Source organism: Anabrus simplex, chromosome 14, assembly GCF_040414725.1.
Source record: "Anabrus simplex isolate iqAnaSimp1 chromosome 14, ASM4041472v1, whole genome shotgun sequence".
Lineage (NCBI taxonomy): Eukaryota > Metazoa > Arthropoda > Insecta > Orthoptera > Tettigoniidae > Anabrus > Anabrus simplex.
In genome coordinates this window covers 88,145,369-88,171,395 of record NC_090278.1, presented here as the reverse complement: position 1 = coordinate 88,171,395, position 26,027 = coordinate 88,145,369, and the positions used below count along the sequence as shown (strand labels likewise).

General features: G+C 39.9%; 1 protein-coding gene across 5 annotated transcripts in view; it reads right to left on the bottom strand.

Annotated features, from left to right (window-relative positions):
- Pcyt2 (Phosphocholine cytidylyltransferase 2) overlaps positions 1–25,651 on the bottom strand; it is a 101,906-nt gene extending 76,255 nt beyond the window's left edge. For 2 of the 5 annotated variants that reach the window (XM_067158303.2, XM_067158304.2), the window contains exons 1-2: positions 25,216–25,520; positions 13,650–13,777 (exon numbers count right to left, since the gene is read on the bottom strand). In XM_067158303.2, coding sequence (XP_067014404.1) covers positions 13,650–13,777; positions 25,216–25,345 — 258 coding nt within the window. In that variant the 5' untranslated portion in view covers positions 25,346–25,520. Of the gene's footprint in view, positions 1–13,649; positions 13,778–24,350; positions 24,486–24,526; positions 24,677–25,215 lie in introns of those variants that run through there. The other 3 variants (XM_067158307.2, XM_067158306.2, XM_067158305.2) reach the window with 3 other exon arrangements.
- Positions 25,652–26,027: the final 376 nt, after the last annotated feature.

The following is a 26,027-nucleotide window of genomic DNA, read 5'->3' as shown; positions in this document are numbered from 1 at the left end:
AGCAACTAGCAAAAAAAAAAAAAACTCCTATGCATCAGAGACGTGAATTTTGACGGCAAGAAATGAGAGCAAAATTCAGGCCAATGAGATGAAGTTCCTAAGGAGTATGGTAGGGAAGACAACGAGAGACAGAGTGACAAATGTTGAGGTCAGAAAAGAGATAGCGGTAGAAAAACAGAGTGATTAGGATAGAGAAGAATAAATTGAGATGGTCTGGATATATTATGAGGATGGAGGAAGGGGAGGATACTAAAACAAGTGTTGGAGGTTAAGATAGAAGGAAACAGGACACGAGACAGGCCTAGAACAAGATGGATAGACTCTGTCAAGAACAGTATAAGAAAAAGACGACTGGACTGGAATACAATTACTGAAGAGGAGTGGTGGAAGGAGAGGAATCAACACCCCGACCTGGCAGGAGCTGGACAAGGGGAAATGAAAATACAATGATCTAAACCAGATTTGTAAGAAATGTTTAGTTATATGTGAAACCTTTTCTTCACCTTGATACGCTATAACTCAGGTTCAACTGTACGTATATATGTTTATGGCTTCAGCTACAGCATTCTAGGATTTTGATTTGATGCCAATTCGACATGCATGCCGAAGATTAAACAGACCTTATGCTGAAACAGGGAGTGGTTCAGCAGGCCTATCTACATAAGCAGTGAGGGAATAACAAAACTTATCAGCGAGCAACAACAGGACGGCAGCTGACTTACTGAAGTGGCATGATACCCCCAACCAATTTCTTCAGCAACTACTGTTCTACATCTGTTGTGCAATCAGGAGATGACTAAACAGATTATGACAACTACTGAAGTGGTCTTTTCTGATCTAGTTGGTGTCACCCACTCTGGCCACAAATAATGAGTGAAATGAAGTTCGTGGAACATTTTGATACTTGGAAGAAATTAATAAAATTAATAATAATATTAAAGACAGGTTAGTTCAGACGTACCTTCATACTGTAATCAATTCTTGATGGTAATAAATGACATTCCAAATCCGTGATTTATTTATATTACCTTTTGATATTTGCCGTTAAATCTACGCACATGTAAGTCCCGTTCTCGTATAATGTGATGTGTACTGTACCAGGAAGGCATAGGCCCTGGCACATATAAATTATAATTTTTTTTGGGCATACAATTCAGTTATGATACATGAACAGCTGTGTGAGAGAATGTTCTCGTACCTACTGCACTCCATGAGGGAGAACGCAAGTCAAGCAAGGTCAAGTGACGCAGCTTACTACCCCTACAGAAGTTTCTTGGCTATTTTTATGAACTTTTTAATGCCTGGACCGATTAACACAAGACCAACGCTGAATTGTAGCTAATGTTCTGGAAGTAAAATCCTGCAAGTTTGAAGTCAATCTCTCCAGTAGTTTCCGAAATATGATAATTTGAAGTTTGGGAGGAATACTCGCACCTTCATCACCTGATTTCGAGCGCTGCTCGCCAGACCTATATATATAGGCCACTGGGCCAAGGCCATACCAGTCCCATGTACAGAGTCCTGTGTGCAGAAAATATGTTCAATCGCAATTCGCGAGGACATAATCGTGGCCGTAATTGAACGCTGTTGGAATAATCCAAGAACGTTGTACCGTACGTAATGTTTCCACCGTGCCGCACCGACGGTAAGATTCTAGAAGTTTCTCAAGGTGAATTATCCTAATATAATACTTGTGAATTTATTAACAGAGTAAAGCTAAAATTTGAAGTGAGAATTGAAGCGTCCAATATTTTACGGACTAGTACACGACATCGTGGACTTTACTAATTTCACATATTTCTAAAACTGCGATAATATCCTACATCATTGCGTGTGGTAAACTGAAACCGCATGGCCAACTCGCCCGGTGCCATTCCTTTTGAATCTAGTGTTGTGACCTTGCTCGACTGTCCCCCTCACACAGAAAACTGATGTTTTGTGGAGCCTGCTTGTAGACCTGTCAGAATACCTTCACTTTAAAGTCCCCACACACTTGCCTGATATTTTACTTTACATATCATCTCAAGATTTTTGTATGTTTCTCACATAATAACTGAACGAGCAACTGGAACTGATGCAAGTTCATTTTCATTGTAAAGACTCAATCTACGCTTGGAGGCTTCAATAAAAAGTCTCCAGTGAGTTGGGGTCAAAGTGCTGCTCCTAGTTTCAGCATATCCTCCGAAACGTTGTTGCAGCTCCCTCGTCAGAAAAGAAGGGTAGAAATTATTCTTTTGCGTTGTCTGCACTAACAGTACACCATCTTGACCACTTGCCTTGGAATTTGAGTTGGCTGCATATGCCTACTGTGTCCTACCCACTTCAGCCTTGCAACAGTCAGCCTTTCATCCACGGTCAGGTTGACCTGCAGGTCTCTTCATATCTGTTCATTCCTAGTTCCGTCTTTCCTTGTTTTCTGTACAGCTGATATAAGGAACAGCTTGCAGTTGACTTTCTTCTCCTTTATGCATGACGCACCTCTCCAGTTATATGTTTGGCCCTCTGAGGAACTCCTTTTTCCCATACTATGTTATGCGCTGTATTTCATGAAAGAAGCTGGATTTGTTTTGCACCCTGTTCAACATTTCGTTCATGGCACTTTGATCATTTGATACTGTACTCCCCAGATATTTAAAGGTACTAACACCTTCAAACCTAACAGTCATAAATGAAATGCAAGCAGTGTTCAGAATCAGAATCACTGCCCCAGTTCTGCACTGAAATATAACTATTTTTTGCTTTATTGTATCTTCATCTCATGGCCGTTTGCTGGAACAATATATCATTTATTCAATAATGTGGAAAGTGGCAGTCAACGACATGAGAGAGACATGGTCAATGTGGTCGTTGCTCCTCAAACTGTCATGTACTCAAATCAGAGAGGAAAATTCAGTCATTTCTCGCTAGAGAGTTCACAGGAGTAGGGAGATTACTCTGACTTGATTTACTGTAGATGTATCCAAGCCTGGTTTGAAAAAGTAGAAGGAAAAATAGATCAGCATTTATTGTGAACATGACCCAACAGGTTATCACAAAGTGATGGCATTTTACAACACTGAGGACAAAGAGATAACAAGAGTGCTGAGACACACATTCAGCTAACAAATTGAGTGCACACACATGACAATGCTACTCACAGTACAGTAAAACCCCGGTAATACATTCTTCAAGGGGCCACGTATTAAGGGGAACACAACAAACAATATGCGGCTTTTGTGGATGATGTTATTCTGTATAGAGTAATAAATAAGTTGCAACATTGTGAACAACGGCAAAATGACCTCGATAGTATTGCAAGATGGACAGCAGGTAATGGTATGATGATAAACAGGGTTAAAAGTCAGGTTATGAGTTTCAAAAATAGGAAAAGTCCTCTCTGTTTTAATTACTGCATAAATGAGGTGAGTGTTCCTTTTGGGGATCACTGTAAGTACCTAGGTGTTAACATAAGGAAAGATCTTCATTGGGGTAATCACATAAATGGAATTTTAAATAAAGGGTACAATCTCTGCACATGGTTATGAGGGTATTTAGGGGCTGTAGTAAGGATGTGCCGGCCCTGTGGTGTAGGGGTAGCGTGCCTGCCTCTCGCCCGGAGGCCCCGGGTTTGATTCCCAGCCAGGTCAGGTATTTTTCTCTCGACCTGAGGACTGGTTCGAGGTCCACTCAGCCTACGTGATTAGAATTGAGGAGCTATCCGACGGTGAGATGGCGGCCCCAGTCTCAAAAGCCCAGAATAACAGCCGAGAGGATGCTTAGTGCTGACCCCACAGCCCCTCGTAATGTGCAGGCCTTCGGGCTGAGCAGCGGTTGCTGGGCAGGCCAAGGCCCTTTCAAGGGCGTTAAGTGCCGTAGGGTTTGGTTTCTGTTTGGTTTTTGTAGTAAGGATGTAAAGGAGAGGGCATGTAAGTCCCTGGCAAGACTCCAACTAGAGTATGGATCCAGTGTATGCGACCCTCACCAGGATTACTTGACTCCAGACCTGGAAAAAATCCAAAGAAAAGCACCTTGATTTCTTCTGGGTGATTTCCGACAAAAGAGTAGCGTTACAAAAAGGTTGCAAAGTTTAGGCTGGGAAGACTTGGGAGAAACAAGACGAGCTGTTTGAGTAAGTGGTTTGTAATACCAATACAAATGGTCCGTTATTGGACACTACAAATTTTCCAGCTAACTCATTCCTAGTTGCCAGCGTTTCACCCTGTGTGCTAAGTTAGGCTCATCAGTTGGTAAACAGCACACCCACCAAGACGCATGGCTAGTGCATACCGTGGAGGCCACTGTGTAGGCTACTTGGAGATACCAGCAGAGCCAATGCACTATAAGAGACTTAGTCTCATTACCAAAAACTGATGCCTGCCTGGCCATCAGATGATATAGATGTTGATTCCCATATGAAACCTGAAATATTTGTTCCGAAATCGGGATCTATATCATGTGGTATGTTCCGAGCTGTCAGTGGAGAGATGGCGTGGAATGACATTAGTAGAAAAATAATTTTGAGTGGTGCCTGTAAAAATAGGAAAGATCACAATATGAAGATCAAGTTGAAATTCAAGGACATATTGGGGCAAATATTAATTTGTAGGAAGGGGAGTTACGGACTGGAATAACCAAGGGAGATGTTCAATAAATTTCAAATTTCTTTGATATTTAAGGAAAGGCTGGGAAAACAACAGATAGGAAATCTGCTACCTGGGCAATTCCCCTAAATGCAGATCAGTAGTGACTGATTGATTGAGAACAGATATACAAAGTGTTGTTGAGTTCCAGGACTAATGATGCCACTTTCTTCAAATCGCCTTGTTTCACTCATTTTACTTTCCTCCCAATGACATAGTTGTAGTGATTTAATCACAATTCTTTATTGAATATTGAATTTTCATGACCGCACTGTAATCAAAATAAACTTTCAACCTGTTAGGTCGTGTTACGTACATGTAGTACGTGTTGAAGAGATGTTAAAGTACGGATCAAAACTGGCCAACAGCTGAACAACCTGTGGAAGATTGGCCAACGAGTGCGATTGAAGTAGTTTTCTCCCAAGTTTGTAGAATATCCTCAAGAGACACACAACTCTAGTAGAGGTAAAAGCATGGAATCACACTTGTTTGCTGTAATGCCTAAGGATCCTAGGGCTCCTATGTGGCTCTCGAGCTTATCACAAAGGGATGATAAACATACCTTATTAGGGATCAGAGCATTCTGTAAAATTAAACTTAACAACTCCCTAATGTACACTTCTACAAGCAAATCATCCTTCCCATAGCGTGCTTTAAGACTTGATATTACTTTACAATAACTTTGTGGATTCGCATACCACTGGTGTCTGGTTGGCCATTTTTGTTCTGTACTTCAACATCTCTTCAACACGTAGTACATGTGCGTAACATGACCTAATAGGTTGAAAGTCGATTTTGATTACAATTCTTTATTATTGTTCTTAATGTTGACAACGGGATGCCTCATGAAGATTAAGAATGGTGTTCATCCTGCTTCCGTAAGATTTCTAATTCATCTGATAAAAGAAAGTGGTGTGTTTTTTTTTTTTTTTTTTTTTTGCTAGTGGCTTTATGTTGCACCGATACAGATAGGTTTTATGGCAACGATTTGATAGGAAAGGCCTAGGAGTTGGAAGTGGCCGTGGCCTTAATTAAGGTACAGCCCCAGCATTTGCCTGGTGTGAAAATGGGAAACCCTTTTTTGTTTTAACGCTCATTTAAATTACATAAGGACACTTCAAGACACCAAGAACAACATATTTTTTTTTTTTTTTTTTTGCTAGGGGCTTTACGTCACACCGACACAGATAGGTCTTATGGCGACAATAAGAACAACATTAAACAGACAAGTAAAATTTTCAAGAGAACTTAAAAATGTGAGAGAGACACAACAGGGTAACAACACGGTAGTCACAGTATTGTTCTGTCCAAAGAGCTAATACTTAACAAAGCCAACAAGTAAAGCGTGGAATACGTAACAGGTTAATTACCCTAGCAGGAACAAGAAAGGAAAATGTAAATTTTCTTTCGAAGCTTTGCCGAAAACAAATTGAAATTATTGCATGAATGATGAATGCAGGAGCAAGTCAGTCGAGAGCTGGACTCCATAGTCAGAGAACACGTGTAATACAAGCGGGCCACATAACACTAGAAATCAGACGGTTCAACTCCAATAACAACTTATGTATATCAGCATATGACTGAACATAACAATTAAGCCAACAGTGTACAGATATCACTTTAAACTAACCCAGGGGACAACAAAAACAATAAGGCCCCCAGCTCAAGACTGTTTTAACGATCACCACCACACATTTTTTTAAATGTTCATCATGTTTTTTAAGAAAAAAACTTTTTAACTAACATTTCATGTTGTGCGTCTGGTGTTTATAATTTGCTGTCTATGCCGGGTCAAAACATGTCTATGTAAAGTTTCATATTAATTGGATGTAAATATTGTAGTGTCAACTAGGAGGATAATCCAAATAACTTCGTACAATTCAATGAAAATGAATCAAATATCCCATCACTACTGTTGATGTATGCCCACCCGACGAAGCTCAGAAGCAGAAATGAGCTGCTTCAAGCACTCAGAACAAACGGATGTTGAAGCACTGGGATTCGTAAGAAGAGACATTTGAAAATGGCATCATATGAAGACTCAAGATTGTCCCTGTCTACACTTTCTATTACTCCCTTCTAATGCTCACCTATCATGAGTTCATATCTTTCTACATATTTTTCTCTTCTTCTTCTTCTTCTTCTGCCGGAATGGGTCACTTAGGACCATGTGGAATCAACATTTGTTTAAGCTTTCCTCCTTTCCCAATAGTTCATTTTCATCAATTGTTGTGATTTCTGTTCCTCTGACCAAGTACATCGTGTTGGTTTCTTCTCGTCTTCCTCAAATCTCCTTGTGTGAACAATTTTCCTGGTTACATTCCTATCCTGCAGATTTGGTGATCCTAATTCAATGAGGTCTTTCTGTACTTGCTTATACCATTTTGATCTCGTACGTTTGATTTGCAGAAATTTGTGTTTTTGATAAGTAAGTCTGTTGTTATTCATTCTTTCTGACTGGCTTAAAAATTGAATTTGTCACAGCCTCATTGTATCAGTAAGTTTAGATATTCTGAAATATATTTCGGAGTTGGGTTTGGGATAACGTATTCCATTTTTAATTTTTGGTCCTAAGATATTTCTCATGATTTTCCTTTCTTTAATCTCTATTCCTTTAAAATTTTATGATGTAAATATATATATTTGATTTTTCTTAAAAAATAGTTGCCTTTCCTCATCTTTCTTAGTTTAATGTCCATGGATCAATACTGGCCTCATTAGTGTGCCAATTTACAGTATGTGTATAATAAGCAGGTCACTGACAGCACCACCTTATCACAATGTTGCTGAAGTAGATGTGATAATACAGTGGTATGATGATGGGCTGTAATTGGTCTCCCTCCAGTCACCGGGTGATTGCTGTCTGTTTGACTGACCTTGGGGAGGTCACATGGACTGCAATGTGGCCACTGGCAGGCTAGAGATTGCCTTGAGGACAGTTGTATCATCCTTACAGAACTTGTATACTGTACATCCATATAGTTATTAGAAGAATGTAGTCATCAATTTCCTTTTTTCCTACTTCAATCAGGTTGGGATACTGGGAATTCTTTTCATATTTATTCTGACACCAATATATGTTTGCCAAAGGACACAGAATAGCTCACAAGTTCTTTGAAGAATTGAATTGTTGGTTTTGTAAAAGAAATATCAACATACTCAAGAATATGTTTTTTTTTTTTTTTTATGTTGCCAGGAGAAAATTAAATGCTATGTTTTCCATTCAAATGGTTCCGCATCATTGCCACAGAGAATTTTATAATCGTGGTAACAATTTTGTCTTGAAAATTTCTGCCGAGTGTGTACGATTGCCACTATTCGACAAAATATCTGGGGATGGTTCCTCTAGCACCCAGAAGCAGTCCTCTTACTCGTGTGTTCCTGACGCTGTAGGCTCTCTGGAAGTAGGGTATTGTTGGTGCATGTATATCCTGTATTTCTTTATCTACACCATCTGGCTGCAAAAGAGAGTCTTCAAACATTAGTAGGATCAATGAATTCTACTCTGTTTTGTCTCCGACTGACGGCAATTATATCAATATGGCGGTTACTTCCCCCTTCTGCTACACGGTGGACTTCATGAACTGCAAGGATGAAGATTTAACGTAGGGAAACTAAGTTAATACCCCTCTTATTGTTGTTGTTGTTTGAGTCATCAGTCCATAGACTGGTTTGATGCAGCTCTCCATGCCACCCTATCCCGTGCTAACCTTTTCATTTCTACGTAACTATTGCATCCTACATCTGCTCTAATCTGTTTGTCATATTCATACCTTGGTCTACCCCTACCGTTCTTGCCACCTACACTTCCTTCAAAAACCAACTGAACAAGTCCTGGGTGTCTTAAGATGTGTCCTATCATTCTATCTCTTCTTCTCGTCAAATTTAGCCAAATCGATCTCCTCTCACCAATTCGATTCAGTATCTCTTCATTCGTGATTCGATCTATCCATCTCACCTTCAGCATTCTTCTATAACACCACATTTCAAAAGCTTCTATTCTCTTTCTTTCTGAGCTAGTTATCGTCCCTGTTTCACTTCCATACAATGCCACGCTCCACACAAAAGTCTTCAAAAACAACTTTCTAATTCCGATATCAATGTTTGAAGTGAGCAAATTTCTTTTCTTAAGAAAGCTCTTCCTTGCTTGTGCTAGTCTGCATTTTATGTCCTCCTTACTTCTGCCATCGTTGGTTATTTTACTACCCAAGTAACAATATTCATCTACTTCCTTTAAGACTTCGTTTCCTAATCTAATATTTCCTATATCACCTGCCTTCGTTCGACTGCACTCCATTACTTTTGTTTTGGACATATTTATTTTCATCTTGTACTCCTTACCTAAGACTTCATCCATACCATTCAGCAACTTCTCGAGATCTTCTGCAGTCTCAGATAAAATAACAATATCATCGGCAAATCTCAAGGTTTTGATTTCCTCTCCTTGGACTGTGATTCCCTTTCCAAATTTCTCTTTGATTTCCTTTACTGCCTGTTCCATGTAAACATTGAAAAGGAGCGGGGACAAACTGCAGCCTTGCCTCACTCCTTTCTGGATTGCTGCTTCTTTTTCAAAGCCCTCGATTCTTATCACTGCAGACTGATTTTTATACAGGTTGTAGATAATTCTTCGTTCTCGGTATCTGATCCCTATCATCTTCAGAATCATAAATAGCCTGGTCCAATCAACATTATCGAATGCCTTTTCTAGATCTACGAATGCCATGTACGTGGGCTTGTCCTTCTTGATTCGATCCTCTAAGATCAGACGTAAAGTCAGGATTGCTTCACGTGTTCCTACATTTCTTCTGAAGCCAAACTGATCTTCCCCCAACTCAGCTTCAACTTGTTTTTCCATTCTTCTGTAAATAATACGTGTTAAAATTTTGCAGGCATGACATACTAAACTAATAGTGCGGTAGTTTTCACACCTGTCAGCACCGGCTTTCTTGGGAATAGGTATAACAACATTCTGCCGAAAATCGGATGGGACTTCTCCTGTCTCATACATCTTGCACACTAAATGAAATAACCTTACCATGCTGGTTTCTCCTAAGGCAGTCAGTAATTCAGAGGGAATATCATCAATTCCAGGTGCCTTGTTGCTATTTAGGTCACTCACAGCTCTGTCAAACTCTGACCTCAAAATTGGTTCTCCCATTTCATCAGCATCAACAGCCTCTTCATGTTCCAGAACGAAATTATCTACATCGTTACCTTGATACAACTGTTGGATATGCTCCTGCCATCTTTCTGCTTTGTCTTCTTTCCCTAGAAGTGGCTTTCCATCTGAGCTCTTAATAGTCATGCACCTAGATTTCCTTTCTCCAAAGGTTTCCTTGATTTTCCTGTATGCAACATCTATCTTTCCCAGGACCATACAGCCTTCGACATCCTTGCACTTCTCCTTCAGCCATTCTTCCTTAGCTACCTTGCACTTTCTATCCACTTGATTCTTTAATCGCCTGTATTCTTTTCTGCCCTCTTCATTTCTAGCATTCTTGTATTTTCGTCGTTCATCAATCAGGTCTAGTATCTCCTGAGTTATCCACTGATTCTTAGTTGATCTTTTCTTCCTTCCTAACATTTCTTCAGCAGCCCTACTGACTTCATTTTTCATGACTCTCCACTCTTCTTCTACTGTGTTTCTTTCGGCCTTTTCATTTAGTCCTTGTGCAACATGTTCCTTGAAACGATCCATCACACTCTTTTCTTTCAACTTGTCTAGATCCCATCTTTTTGCATTCTTTCCTTTCTTCAATTTCTTCAACTTCAGATGGCATTTCATGACCAACAAGTTGTGGTCAGAGTCCACGTCTGCTCCTGGGAAAGTTTTGCAATCCAACACCTGGTTTCTGAATCTCTGCCTAATCATAATGAAGTCTATTTGATACCTTCCAGTGTCTCCATGTCTCGTCCACGTATACAGCCGTCGTTTGTGGTGTTTGAACCAAGTATTGGCGAGGACTAAATTATGGTCAGTGCAAAATTCAACCAGCCGACTTCCTCTTTCGTTCCTTTGTCCCAATCCAAATTCTCCTACTGTGCTACCTTCTCTTCCTTGGCCTACCACTGCGTTCCAGTCTCCCATCACAATTAGATTCTCGTCACCTTTGACATATTGTATTAAATCTTCTATCTCCTCATATATTCTTTCAATTTCTTCATCATCCGCTGAACTAGTAGGCATATAGACCTGCACTATTGTGGTGGGCATTGGTTTGGTGTCTATCTTGGCGACAATAATTCTTTCACTATGCTGGTCGTAGTAGCTTATCCGCTGCCCTATTTTCTTATTCATTATTAAACCAACTCCTGCATTACCCCTGTTTGATTTCGTGTTGATAATTCGGTAGTTGCCTGACCAAAAATCCTGTTCTTCCTGCCAACGTACTTCACTTATACCAACTACATCTAACTTTAGCCTATCCATCTCCCTTTTCAGATTCTCTAACCTACCACAACGATTCAAACTCCTAACATTCCACGCTCCGACTCGCAGAATGTCAGTATCCATCTTCCTGATGATCGCCCCCTCTCGTGTAGTCCCCACCCGGAGATCCGAATGGGGGACTAGTTTACCTCCGGAATATTTTACCCGGGAGGAAGCCATCATCAGTACATCTTTCATACAGAGAGAGCTGCATGTCCTCGGGAGGTGGTTACGGCTGTAGTTTCCCGTTGCTTTCAGCCGTGTAGCAGTATCAACACAGCTAAGCCATGTTGAGTATTATTACAAGGCCGTATCAGTCAATCATCTAGACTGCCGCCCTTGCAACAACCGAAAGGCTGCTACCCCCCTTTCGATGAACCATTCGTTAGTCTGGTCTCTCAACAACTTCAAAAACACAACCAGACAGCTTACTGAAGATTTTTAAATGTTAAGGAAAAGTCATACTTCTTTCCTGAGGTAATTTCACCCTAAATCTGAAAAATAAGTGTAAATGACGGGTACCTGACCCCGTTTAAAAGAATTTGATGTTGCATATAAATGCATCTTTCGGCCATTGCTATTGCTTTGATTACATTTTGTTCATTTGAGTGATGTAAGGTCATATTTTGTTACATCTTGAACAATTTTGTGCCCTTTTTAACAAAGTATGTGTTATCTGCGTCGATATTCAAACATAGGGTTTCAAAATACTGTAACAGAGGTATTTTTCTTTCTCTTCAGCATAAATATAGGAAGGTAGCAGGTTTAGAAGCCATGATTCCAAGAAAGAGATGCTGTATGAATATACGCCGACAGATGGCAAAAATATTCTAATAATTTTTGGTTCCTTCTTAGGAAAACAGAGCGAGAACTGCACCTCAGGGCTATGATACTGAATGAAGTATAAAGTTTTAATTTAACGGCTGCAGCTCTGTCAGTCTGCATTATTAATCGAGTCTGCTGTATTACTGCTAGTCACTTTTTGACACGTTTAATGTAAGTAATACTCTTAATACCTGTAACCTATCCCTAAAGTGTTTGTCAAACTTTAATTTTTTTTAGGCCATGTTTAGCTAGGTTTTAGGGAATATTAATAATAATTTAATAAAATAATAATCGTATGGCCTAAGCTACCGTGTGCAGGCATTTCAATTTGACGCCATCTGGCTCTCTGCTCATCAATTTTGACGTTCTGTTTTACTCTAGGCACACTAGATGGCAGACCGAGTAAACCGGAACTCTCTTGGGCGTCTTTGGCTGAGATTTAATTAATTTTGTCGGGTAAACACCAAATGTGTCACCAGAGATCTTTTACATACCGACATCGTACGACATGGAGTGTCGAATGGACTTTTTTCCGCCCTTCAAAAATCCGACTACCTCTGCCGGATTTGAACCCGCTATCTTGGGATCCGGAGGCCGACACTCTACCACTGATCCACAGAGACAGCTAATAATTTAATGTTATTGGCTTTACGTGCCATTAACTACTTTTACACTTCTCGGGAGACACCGAGGTGCCAGAATTTAGACCCGCAGGTGTTCTTTTACGTGCCAGTAAATCTACCGACACGAGGCTGATGTATTTGAGTACCTTCAAATACCACCGAACTGATCCAGGATCTAACCTGCTAAGTTGGGGTCAGAAGGCCAGCGCCTCAACCGTCTGAGCCATGCAGCCCAGCTTAGGGTGTATTTGCTTGTATAATTTGTACTTCTTTAGGTCATAAACTTCTAAACTCTAAAAATCATCAATACAAGGCAATAAAATATTAATAGGACAATATAGCATTTAACAAGAAGAAGTCAGATACACAACTGTTTTAAGAACTTTTAAAAATATTTTCTAATGCCTTTTTTTAAGACAATTTATTTTCCAACATGAAGATGTCCCATAAAGAGGGACGAAGCATGTATTTGACTAATTACGTGTTTTTTCTCAATAAGCCAAAAAATAATATAATGTATTGAAAGGTGGAAAATATCTCAATTATAAATACATATCATCAATACGGATTTTTGACAATGAAGTCCATAAATTGTAACCAGAAGTAGTACTTCATACAATGCCCATTTTACCCTGTATCACAATTTTGGGTTGATGATGATTATGACGATAATGAAGCAAGAAATATGTTTTATCGCACCACTGAAAAGGAAATATTTTCCAATTTCTCCTTAATGATGGAGATAGTAGCTCAAAAACATATAATACCATAATAACATGTAGAACAATTATGGTAGTTCTATTTACAAGACGAATAGAATTAAAGATTCAGAATTCGAATACAAATTCTCTTCCCTTAGGACCGCCAATGGACAAGAATTCAACATAACATAAGGATTTCAGTATGAGAAAGGAACCTGAAACATTATTGGATGCAAAATTCAAAACCAAAAATGTACAGAAATATCACATTCTTGGGTGTATTTTCAAGAGAAATAATCGTATGACAAAAGGTTAAACAATTATATTCATGGGCGAGCCATAAGTTCCCTTGATTATAAAGTTTTCTTTTCTTTTTACACTCCAAGTTGCTACAAAGAAGATACAGAATAGACAGTACTAAAAACAACAAAATTGAATACAAACTTACCATCTGGAGAGGTGGTATGCTACTGGTGTTGGGAGTCTGTTTAGAAACGGAATCCTCTTCTCTTGGCCTCTTCCTCGACATTGTTCGAATACTGGGCCGAGAGTTCCATGCAGCTTCCGTAGAACTACCTGCGGCAAGCAATGAAGGAATATAATATTACACCTGACACTGTTACATTTCTTACAGAGGTTTATTACTATAAAGAAGGGGATGTCAACTGATACTGTGTAAAGCATATGTGATGGTGGTGATGGTAGGGGGGAGGGAGAGGGTGGTGGTCAACTATACTCTCTTAACATTATTATTATTTTGTGTCAGGACATTGATAAAATACAAACATACATGTTACAATTACACACAATACATGGCACTTTACAGATACCAGTATATATTTTGTGTGGACACACTGAGCCCTTCCAATAATCAGCAACAGCAATTCCCTCTTTGGTCAGTTGAACAAGGTCTTGAAGTGTACGCTGGACAGAGCATATATGACAGTTATACATGTGTGGGTTAGTTTGAATAGCTGGCCCCGCGGTGTAGGGGTAGCGTGCCTGCCTCTTACCCAGAGGCCCCGGGTTCGATTCCCAGCCAGGTCAGAGATTTTTACCTGGATCTGAGGGCTAGTTCGAGGTCCACTCAACCTTCGTGATTACAATTGAGGGGCTATCTGATGTTAAGATTGCAACCCCGGTATAGAAAGATAAGAATAACAGCAGAGAGGAACCGTCGTGCTGAGCAGCGGTCGCTTGGTAGGCCATGTCTGTTCCACCATGGGGTTTGGGTTTTTGGGGTAGTTTGTAATTCCCTGCAATCACAAAGCTCTGTCTGTTTTCCTACCTCTTGAGGTTGTCCCTAGATCTTCCAACACCATTCCTCAAATGATTAAGCGTCCTCCATGCAGCCCAGCTGAGCTGATATCCAAGAAGTGGAGACTCATGAGATGCCATACACTCTGAAAGCTGCTGTGTTCTACTTCGTCACTGTTGCTGGTGATTTGTATAAAGTGGCAGAAATGTTGAGGAAGCTCTTTCTTAACGTTAATGAGGGTGAAAGAGAAAAGGGAAGGAGAATGAAGGATGTGAAAATAAGAGACTCCTTAGGCCTCCCACACCTAACACCGTCAGGATCAGAAAATAAAAAGAGATGACCAAGGGAAGTCAGACAAAAAATAAACTGATCAGCCTGACACAAGTAGAAGCAATGTCCGATTGAGCTAGAGGCCTCGTGGTTGCCAACCCACACTGTGGAGTTGAGAAGCCCTAGGTGTGACCCCTATTTAGTCACGTACGGCCCTGTGGTAATATTCTGCCACTCTAACCCATACGGAGAAGGAGTATGAAAGATAAGCTTCAATAATAGTTGAAAATTCAAGCCATAAGAAACAGAGGAAACTACAATATGTATGTATGTTATAGTTAGCGATCACCTCTACAAAGTAATGTGCCTACGTATACATGAGTTTATGTTATAGGCAGAGCCGTGCACGGATGCAGATATCCACGAAGTTCGTGTCTTGACAGATGCAAACTGTATGGCAGTGCGGATAATTTTGATGTTAATTTCTAAATAATGAAGTTTATTGATTTTCACTCAGGTATACCCTTATTTTTTGCTTGTGGTTAGGTGACCCTTGACTTTGGTATGGGAGAATGGTGATATATAAAGAGCCTTGAGGCCATAAAGCCGTAAATCTGACCTAAGCGTAACTGGTTCCTGCCTGCAATTAGTGGAAGGAACAAAGATTCCAAAAGAGAACCATTCAATATGTCAGTAGTTCGATTAGGTGGAACCTTTTTTCATTTATTGATTGGATTAAATTATCGATACGGGAATGAAGTGGATAGTTTGTAATATGTCGGTAGTTGTCGCAAGAGGAAATTCCTCATAAACCTGTGATTGTAGTATGTCCCTGACGCCAGGTATCAGGCCTGTTTCAGTAACTTGTGTGTAAAAAGCAAAGTCATCTCCATACAGGCTATGAAGGCTCTGGTAGGGGTGGAAGGTAAAGGCTTCCACTATCCGTAACCTCGGCACTTAGTGGGGTAGTGGTCAGTTCTATGCCCGGCTGCCTTTGCCGCCAGGAATTCTCCTGGTACTCATTTTTGGTGTAGGATGAGTGAACATCAGGGCCATATGCACCTCCGAAAGTGGAAATCTCGTATCTTAAATTTTTCGACTGCCGCTTAAGTGCGGCCAGTATCCAGTAATCGGGAGATAGTGAGTTCGAGCCCCACTGTCGGCAGCCCTGAAGATGGTTTTCCGTGGTTTCCCATTTTCACACCAGGCTAATGCCGGGGCTATACCTTAATTAAGGCCACGGCCGCTTACTTCCACTTCCTAGGCCTTTCCTATCCCATCGTCGCCATAAGACATCTGTGTCGATGCGACGTAAAGCAAATAGCAAAAAAAAAAATTTGATTTCCCAACTGGGAATCGAACCTACGTCCTTCCGGGTGAACCAAGCATGCCTTTACCACCTCAGCCAGGCAGCCCCTTATCTTGGGTGTAATATAGTTAAATATTTACACAATATCTGGGGATAACCATTTGCAGATGCGGATAATATTTTGTATACCCCCGCAGGGCTCTCTAGTCATAGGCAGTAGACAGTGGAACAACGTCTATGTTCAAAAACTGCAAAGTGTATGCCTCCACCTCTCCGACCCTGCCGACCAATATTCTCATGGTGGAAATATTTTCCATGGATGGGATTTGAACCAGCTAATCAAGGAGTCAGATCTTCAAGACTCAACGCCTTAACGATCATGGTCACCAGGCAGGTTATGACATCCTTATTCATCGCCTGACCCTTATTGAGATTGATGATCAATCAAGAACCTATACCAGAACCAAACAGCTCATATCCAAACTGCACATCACAATGAAAACATAAAGATGACAAGGTTGTATCCTCATACTACAAAGTCATTTCTCGAAGTCCCCTTGATGAAGATGATAAAGGAATCAAGATTAATGGGAAGCAAATAAACACCATCTGCTACGCAGATGACACTGTGATATTTGCTGACAATTCATCATCATCATCATCATCATCATCATCATCATCATCAACTGCAGTTTCCAGCTGTTGGTCAGGTCTGCTTGGAACATACGCCTCTCCATCTCTTCTTGCCTCCCCACCACTTCTCCCTCTTCAATCTTGCCCAGTCCTCTCCTCTTCTCTGCACACACTCTTCCACCCCTTTTATCCACCTGTTTCTTGGTTGTTCTCCTGTTATCTCCATTTCATGCATCCTCCTGGGTATCCTTAACTCTGTCATTCTCTTCATGTGTCCATACCATCCAAGTCTAGATGCTTCTATCCTGTTCTGTAGTGACTCTTTTTTTTACTATATCTCTAACCTTCTCATTTCTCATTGCATACATTCTTGTCACTGCTTCTCAGAAATTTCATGTCACCTGCCTGTGTCCTAGTCATGGCTCTCTGCCTCATTACCCAAGTTTCTGCTGCATATGTCAGAATAGGTAAGCAGTACGTCCTGTATATCACTCTTTTGCTTCTCTGAGGGACATTCTTGCTCCAAACCAGGCCTCTGATACTTTTCAGAAATGCTCCTGCTTCTCTTTCACGCTCAATTATTTCCTTATCATTTCATTTATAACAGCTACAATTCCTTCTGAACAGTATCAACAAAGTAAGCAAGGAATATGACCGTAGAGTAAAGTAAAAATCATGGTAATCAGCAAGCAGAAAATAATCATCCTGGACAGAAAAACCACTGAAAGATTTCCCAGTTCAAAGCATTCAGGATACTGGCAAACACAGGAATGGGATCTGAATGTACAAATCCAAATCAGAATCGGCACTGCAAGAAGCATGTTTCTGAAATTGAAACGTCTCTTGTACAAACACAGCCTCAGATTTGAAACTCGATGGTGTGTCGTGAAATGTTACAAGTTAATGGTGCTACTTTAACGGTGGCAACAGGTACAGCATGACATTCTCCAACTCGTACTTCTATGAGCTATAAACCACAACTGCAAGCTATGAGGTTGTTCCTTCTCAATCAAAAACTACAAAATACTACAATAACACCTGGCGAGTGGGTTATCAAATACATCATCATTCTATGTATTAATTTAAGATAAAGTACTTATATGTTGTTGTTGTTTGAGTCATCAGTCCATATACCGGTTTGATACAGCGCTCCATGCCACCCTATCCTGTGCTAACCTTTTCATTTCTACATAACTATTGCATCCTACATCTGCTCTAATCTGCTTGTCATATTCATACCTTGGTCTACCCCTACCGTTCTTACCACCTACACTTCCTTCAAAAACCAACTGAACAAGTCCTGTGTGTCTTAAGATAGTACTTATATTTTACATGTAAATAACTGGTGTCTGGCAAGTCTTTTAAACAACCCTATTTTACTACAAAAAATATTTTAATACAATACAATACTACAGGGTGGGGCAGAGTGGACTCCCTAGTTTCAATAAATCACTGAAGAGCGTGCACGTGAGTAAGCGGAGTGGGAGTAGTAGCATTTGGTGGGGGGAAAGACGCCATGTTAGTAGTCACCATGCCGTGGACTGGCGAGCATCGTGGTTTTGTAGTTTTGTAGTCGAAACGTTTTTTAAAAATAACAATAGTGTGGTGGCGACGCAGAGGGCATTTCGTAGGCGGTTTGGTAGCAAAATTTTCATTACTGGGCAGCTGAAAACCCACGCAATCTTCACCAAAGACCTCTTCATTCACCAAAAGTGACTGTGTGGTGTGCTGTGTCCTCCATAGGCATTATTGGCCCCTACTTTTTTGAATCGGAAGATGCAACCGTTACTGTGAACGCTGTGCGCTATTGTGAGATGTTGGAGAACTTTTTCTTCCCCAAAGTGGAAGAGTATGGTGAGGAAATGGAAATGGAAGCCTTTTGGTTTCAACAGGATGGTGCCACGGCTCATACCGCCCGTTGCTCTCGCCAACTTCTGCAAGAACAGTTTCCCGGTCGCGTGATCTCATTACGAGGGGATGTTTCATGGCCCCCTCGATCCCCCGATTTAAGCCCATGCGATTATTTTCTTTGGGGTTACCTCAAATCTGAGGTTTATAAAGTTCGACCAAGGACCGTGGAAGCCCTTAAGGAAGCAATTGCTGATGTCATCGCTGGAATAACGCCAGATATGCTGCGCAGAGTTTTTGAAAACTTTATTGAACGGCTGAATATGTGCGTCGCTCGTCAAGGTCGTCACCTGGACGATATCATTTTTAGAACCAAATGAAAAAAAATGGCATTGTATGTAGATTTCAGAAATAAAAAGCTTTTGTAATAATCTTGTACGGTTTTTATACAGTTAACCCATCAAATCAGGGAGCCCACTCTGCCCCACCCTGTACAAAAGGTGTTTTAAGACAATGGTAGTGATATTAGACAACAGTGACCTGTGCTATTTTAGAACTTAGGACTATAAATATTCAGCTATAAAGGCCGAAACTAGTACTGTAATGTGACTTAAAATATAAATGCATATATTATTGATTAGATGGTAACATCCCATCCTTATATTTGTGAACTCCAGATACTGTCATCCCCCACTGGCATGAGGGTTGAGAAGGCATGAAAAAGAAAATGTCCAAAGTGATGAGATTATGGATGTATGCGTGTGTATGTTCCAGTATAGCTCTCAACCAAACTTGGCACACAACAAAAAAACTACTCTGGGTGTAAGACACCCCTAGCACCACTACAGGTAGGGTAGAGGAGGGGGAGATAAGTAAAATACTGTATATTACAAACCGACCAATTTTTATTGACAAATCCATAGTTTTCACGGTCGCTTACATGAATAGTGACACTCTGGATGCTCTTTTAAGTTCAAGGTCAGCCCCCATCAGCATGCGGGATGGGAAGGGGTGAAAAAGAAAATGTTGAATATGACTGAGGCTAGCACCTTTAGGGATGCGGTTGGGGAGGAGATGACGTTAAAAAAAAAAAAAGAAAACAGTCTACACTAGTGTCAAAACCATTGTTTTCGGGATCACTGAGATAAATAGTGACACACCACAAATCATTTAAGTCAAAGTTCAGCCCACAACGGCATGGGGAGATGAGAAAGGGTGAAAAAGAAAAATGTCCAAAGTGACAAAGATTTAATGTTGAATCCATAGTTTTCGAGGTCGCTAGACTGATTGGTGGCAGTCTCAACGACAGTTGGATTACTGTACATTATATATATAGCACAGCCTGTAAATATATATAGTTATAACTTATTTTTATTATTTATTTGAAACGATCAACGATCAACTACTTCCCAGACAATCCAAGCTGCCACGAGGACAAAGTTTAACGCAAAACAAAATAAACTAAAAATGAAATGCATATTGTAACAACTCTATAACTACAATACAGTTTGTAAAATATCAATCAATGTCACAATAACGACATCTACACACATAATTAACAGGTAATAAAAATCCTCAAAGAAATCCTTACAAAAAGTACCCACTAGTACAACTAGTATCTACAGAGTATCCCGGAGGAAGGGGACATACGTTAAGAGGTACTGGTCATTCTAAAGCGAAAACATTTCACGAACATATGCTTTATTTTCTATAGTTTCCGAGAGACAGACCGTTTTGTGTAATTGCACTAAGGTGGCCATGGTGACGTTTGTTGATAAAATAGTATGTTTAACATAGTTGGCTTAGCAGAAAGTATCATAGTTCACAGTTTGTACATTTCGTTTGTTGCAGTGATGCCAAGAGTATTTCATCACAAAGAGTATGCTGATATGGCAGTGGCGGTTCGTGCATGAAGGGCTTTTGGGCACCGTCCCACCGCCTTTTCAAAAACAATTAATGTTATTTCACTCTGTAACTGATTACATAAAGAAACTGACAAATGTACCGAAGTCGAACTTATAGTGGTGTGCTGTTCAATTATACAATGTTATGTTTAATTATTTCAGCTTTCAGACCGTGGCTGCTCAATGTTTTCTCTTTAGTCGTGAGGCGTTCGGACTGTGGCAGCAGAGCCCTGAGTAGGTCCCACGCTTTGTAAATGTGCGGGGTGCGGGAGGAGCCTGGAAGAACGATGTGGGCTTGTCGGGGGAAGGAAGAGTGCAGGCGGGTGTATGGTCAGCAAGGTTAGTATGATCTGTCCGGTAGAGCCCTCAGTAGGTTCCAAGAGCTTAGCAAGGGTGCGGGAGCGGGAGGAGCATGGAAGGATGATATCGGCTTGTCAGGGGAAGGAAGAGCGCAGCTGGGTGTAAGTGCTGAACGGCAGAGTCTTCAGCACATCATCAACACTTTGTAATGAACCTAGGCTTTTCCCCTCACGTCTTATATTAACTGTTGTTAGAGATTAATTCCAAAACATTTACAAATGAATTCCATTATACTGACTATTTAAACAATTCAGTTCTATAAAGAAGTTAAAATAAAGATTCTAAATGTAACCATAACATGACGGCATTATTCGTAGTGTGATCACATTGTTAAATACGTTGTCATGCTTTGAAATTTGAGCAAGGAAAGAGAAATTCGGGAGTACACCATTTGTTTTCATGAATGTTATGACTTGTGATTGTGATCAGTGAAACAGTGCAGTTCCATAATAGTCAGGATTGCATTAGCTGTTAGTCTATTAATGTGTGTGCATAAATCCCACTGTAGTGTAGTTAATTAATGTTTTAATGCGAGTAAATTTCTATTCAGCTAGTGCCATCGGATTATTATTATTATTATTATTATTATTATTATTATTATTATTATTATTATTGTTATTCTTCTAAAAGTATCATGGTGCTGGTCAGTGAAAACTCAACTGATTGGGGAGGGGAAGAGATGGCGGCACACCCCTGCCAGAGTAAAATGTCACGAACTGCCACTGCAATATGGTGTACATTTATGGTTATTGCAATGAAAATGCGAGGGCTTCTGTTCGAGAATACCAATGACAGTTTCCTCAACGTACAATACCCCATCAAAAGGAGTTTGCGAGGGTCTTTGGTACACTGTGTGAATGTGGTTCTCTCCCCAGTGTCCATGTTGTATCGGAATGACAGGGTGAACAAGATGTACACTCAACTCTCTATTTACTGTAACCAGATCAACCACGATATCAAAAACACTAAAAATGCACGAGTGTTAGGAGTTACAGTAATACAGAATTACAAAGGGTCGGGATAATATTGCCACGATGATGCTCTCATCACTGAAAAACTTGTTTTGAGAAACTTGAGAAGCAAAATAAAGAAAAAGTGTTTCTTGGTAAAAAAGCAGAAAACCATGACTCATTATTAGTTTCAACAAAAAGTGCTGTATATTTTTCCATTTATTAATTGTGCCCAGTGTTACTTTTACTGCAACGTATTGGGTAAGTTAATAAAAAACAATACAGCAGCATCATTTATTATCATTTTAACTGTACTTTCAGTACGCCTGTTCTATTTTTAACACTGTCCGCATCCGTAGTGTAACGGTTAGTGTTATTAGCTGCCGTCCTCAGGGGCCCGGGTTCGATTCCCGGTACTGCCAGAAATTTAAAACTGACAGGAGGGCTGGTATATGGTTGAAATGGTACATGCAGCTCACCTCCATTGCACGTGTACCTGAAAAGAGCTGTGCCACCTTGGGATGAGGACACAAATTCACTTTTACTATTTTTAACATTTTGCAGGTTAACCGCGGTTTTACTTATCCAGGAAGCCTTAACCCTACATTATCCTGGTTAATCGAGAGTTGAGTGTAAATGAAGTGGTAAAAATTCTATGAGCAGTTGAACATTGATCTACGAGTAGCTGTGGACAACTTTCTGGAAAGCGGTATTCCACGCACCTATGGCGCACATTACATGAGGATGGATTATATCCCTATCATCACCAGCGTGAACAACATCTTGAGGAAAGAAATAACGTCAGGCGGCAGCAACATCACCCGACCTTATGCTGCTGGATTATTGTTTCTGGGATTGCTTAAAAACGAAGTACAAACAAGGGACGACTTGCCTGCTCGCATTTTAAATGCTTGTGTGCACATTAAAGAAGATACACACCAGCTCCGATTAGCAACACAGCATCTGTCTGCAAGAGCTGCAAAATGCATTGAACTTGGTGGGGGTGTTTTTGAGAATAAGTTGTAAAGGGAAATGGACAATTACACAATAATTACACATAAGGGCAATTGACAATCACACAATACGGTCTGTATCTCGGAAACTATTGAAAATAAAACACATTTTCACATAATGTTTTCACTTCAGAATGACCAATACTATCACCTCTTAATGTATGGCCCCTTCCTCCTGAGACACCCTATGTATGCAGATGACATGCCACTAGCATTGGATAGTTAAGATGTCTTGTTAATTACTGCATGGGCAGGAATATCAGCAAGACAGAACTGGTAGTTGTTACAAAGGAAGAAAATTAACAGACAGTGACTTCATCCTGTGTAACGGACAAAAAATGAACCTCAATAACCACTACAAGTACCTGGGGATTATTATCCAGGTAACATGATCAGCTTTCTCAATCCATCAGTGAGACAGAACAGTAGCGGCTGTGAGATCCATCAGCGACATTAAGCATCTTCCGCACTAGTCACTAGAAACAGCTATAAGACTGTTTGAAATGGAAGTGATGCACAAAAGCCACATGGCATTGAATTAATACGGCAGTAATTAACGAAAAGGCAACTACAGGAACTTTAAAATCTGAAGGAAAGATTCATTAAATGAGTTTTTAACATGTCAACATACTGTATTCGCTATCCCGACTGGTTTATGTTCTTCCGTAAATAACATTCCTAGTGAAAGATAAGACTTCAGCTCCTCGTGCCAACTACAGTGAGCTATAAGAAGCTACAATATGGTACATTTTCTACATGGCAGGTGTGGTAATAAATCAAGACTGGACACGAGTAGAATATGGATTTACGCTATATGGTCACCAGGTTCGCTGTACATGGTTTTCACCATAAAGTGTGTAAAACAGTAAGATCCCATGTTCTGGGTCCTGACTGCTTGTGTAGGCTAAATGATGTGAGCAAGCATGTGAAAGACACAATACTATGAACTGTATAGAACAAGAAACTACTCTACGTCAATGTGGTTCATTTATCTTCATTTCTTCAGCTGCAATAAATAGTATTATAAAATAATTGAGGAAAGAGTGTATTTTTATGTTGATTTCAAAAGGAAAACCCCTAAGCAGTCATTTTTTTTTTTTTAACGAGATAAATCATTTGACAACAGTCTCCAGGGTGCAATGTTCACACTGATTCATAACCTAAAATGATTCTTTTACCAGTAACTTTTTCTGAACTTCCACCAAAGAAAGCTATGATACCAATGTTCTTATTAACAACCTGTGCCAATACCACTACGTGCCTGTTAGTGACAATATGACAACTTCTAACATTTTATCATGCAGGTCTGTAAAAGTACCCGGATAAAGAGGTCTGTAAAAGGAACTCGATTTCTACAAACAAACAAAAAAAAAAAGTAGCCTAACTGGCACAAAAATATTGCACACAAAAGTTATGTTTAAGAATAAAACGAAAGAAAAGTTTAATACCATGTTATAAACACGGAAAGCTATCAATAGAAGTCTGTCACGTTACCTACCACGTTCTCTTGGAAATTAACTCGTATGTCACATTTCACATAACTTATTTTTCGGTAATAATACATAGTATATATTTAGACCACAAAATGCAAGTAGTGTGCTTACATGTAACAGGCTGGGTTCAACATGAAAAGATTCTAGCAATGTCACTTTTCTGCTCCATTCCAAAGAAAACGGGTAGTAATTAGCATACAGGAAGTAAATAGGGTCAGTAGATATGTAACTAAACGCAATCCAAAAAGAGCAATAATTTGTCGGCTAAACTGGTCCACGACACTCACCGACGATTTGACACAATATTATGAGCTTTCTATGTACAGAGTTTATCTTTTGCAGAAAATATGAACAGGATTAAAACTGCATTGAAAATTTAATGAATTAATTTCCATTGTCATTAAAAATTGCACACAATCAGCTGACCGGCATATGCATCAGCGACTTGGACAAGTAACATTTTACACGTACATGTACAGTTTAAAGATCTTTGACTACTACAACAGAATAACGTCATTGGATTCTCAATTTAGTTCATACATAAGAACAACAGATGGCAGACATTGGGGATTTTAAAAGAGTTTTCAGATGAATAAAGTAGGGATAGCTTGCAATTAGAGCAATATTAGGTAAGCTGAGAAAGACAGTAGCAGAAAAGTAGAAACAAATACAGTATTTGGTAGAAACTAACCTTTTTATCAATGCAATACAATGTCAACAACATTTTAGTTACATGAATGGGACAATAGATAGCACTCGCATAGCATATGCTAGTGATAAAACTGCATACCGATTATCAAAAACGTTTGTCAACTACATGTTACGTCACTGAGCAACATCGTATGATCCCTGACGTGTCACATGCTTGTATGAATCAGTATGAGTAACACATCTGTACTGGTCTAATTACTAAAAGTAAATATATACATGGTATTTTCTCATTCTGGATAGAAAGACGAATACATTTTCCACTTACCTGGTGGTAATGAGTGGTTATTTTTATCGAACTTGCTAGTGTATTCTTGTAAGAAACTATCGTGAACGTTGATTTCAATGTCTCCATTATTCATACTTTCGGATTCTGTTGCCTTAGTATTATCCATCATATATTGCTGTACAATGTCACCGTTTATGATGGTTTCCTCCGAACGAGACGAAAATAAATCTCGCAGGTAACTGTAAGGACCGATATATTCTTAGATGAACTTGAAGACGGTCTGAGTTGAAAGTGGGGAGTACCACTTCTCCCCACCACATCGTCAGTCTCACCCGAGAGCTACGTATTTCATCACTGGTGTGTCGTGCCGAAGTTTAGCATCACGTGTAAACAAACATCCGGGGTGCAGTAGATAACCATATGCACACTATATAGTTTTGCCTCAAGATGGAAAAATAACGCCGATCCCAGTATTTTGGTAAATTGGGAAAAATAAAGCTTACAAAGTATGTTTATTAGCCTATTATACTCTAAATCAGTTAAGTCCTTTCAGGAGTGGTCTGTTGTACGAGCGAGTTCGCTACGCTGTTTGAGTCACGTAGCTCAGCTGCCACCTTGCATTCGGGAGATATTGAGTTCGAAGCCTACTGTCGATAGCCCTGAAGATTGTTTTCCTTTTCCACAGCAGACTGCACCTAAATTAAGGCCACGGTCGCTTTCTTCCCAGTCCCTGCTCTATCCCATCGTCACATAAGACGGTGCAACGTAAACAAATGTGGTCTGTTTCCAAAATACTGTATTTTCTCGCAAATTCTAGGAAAAGGAATTATAGTATTTAATGAACTTGTTTC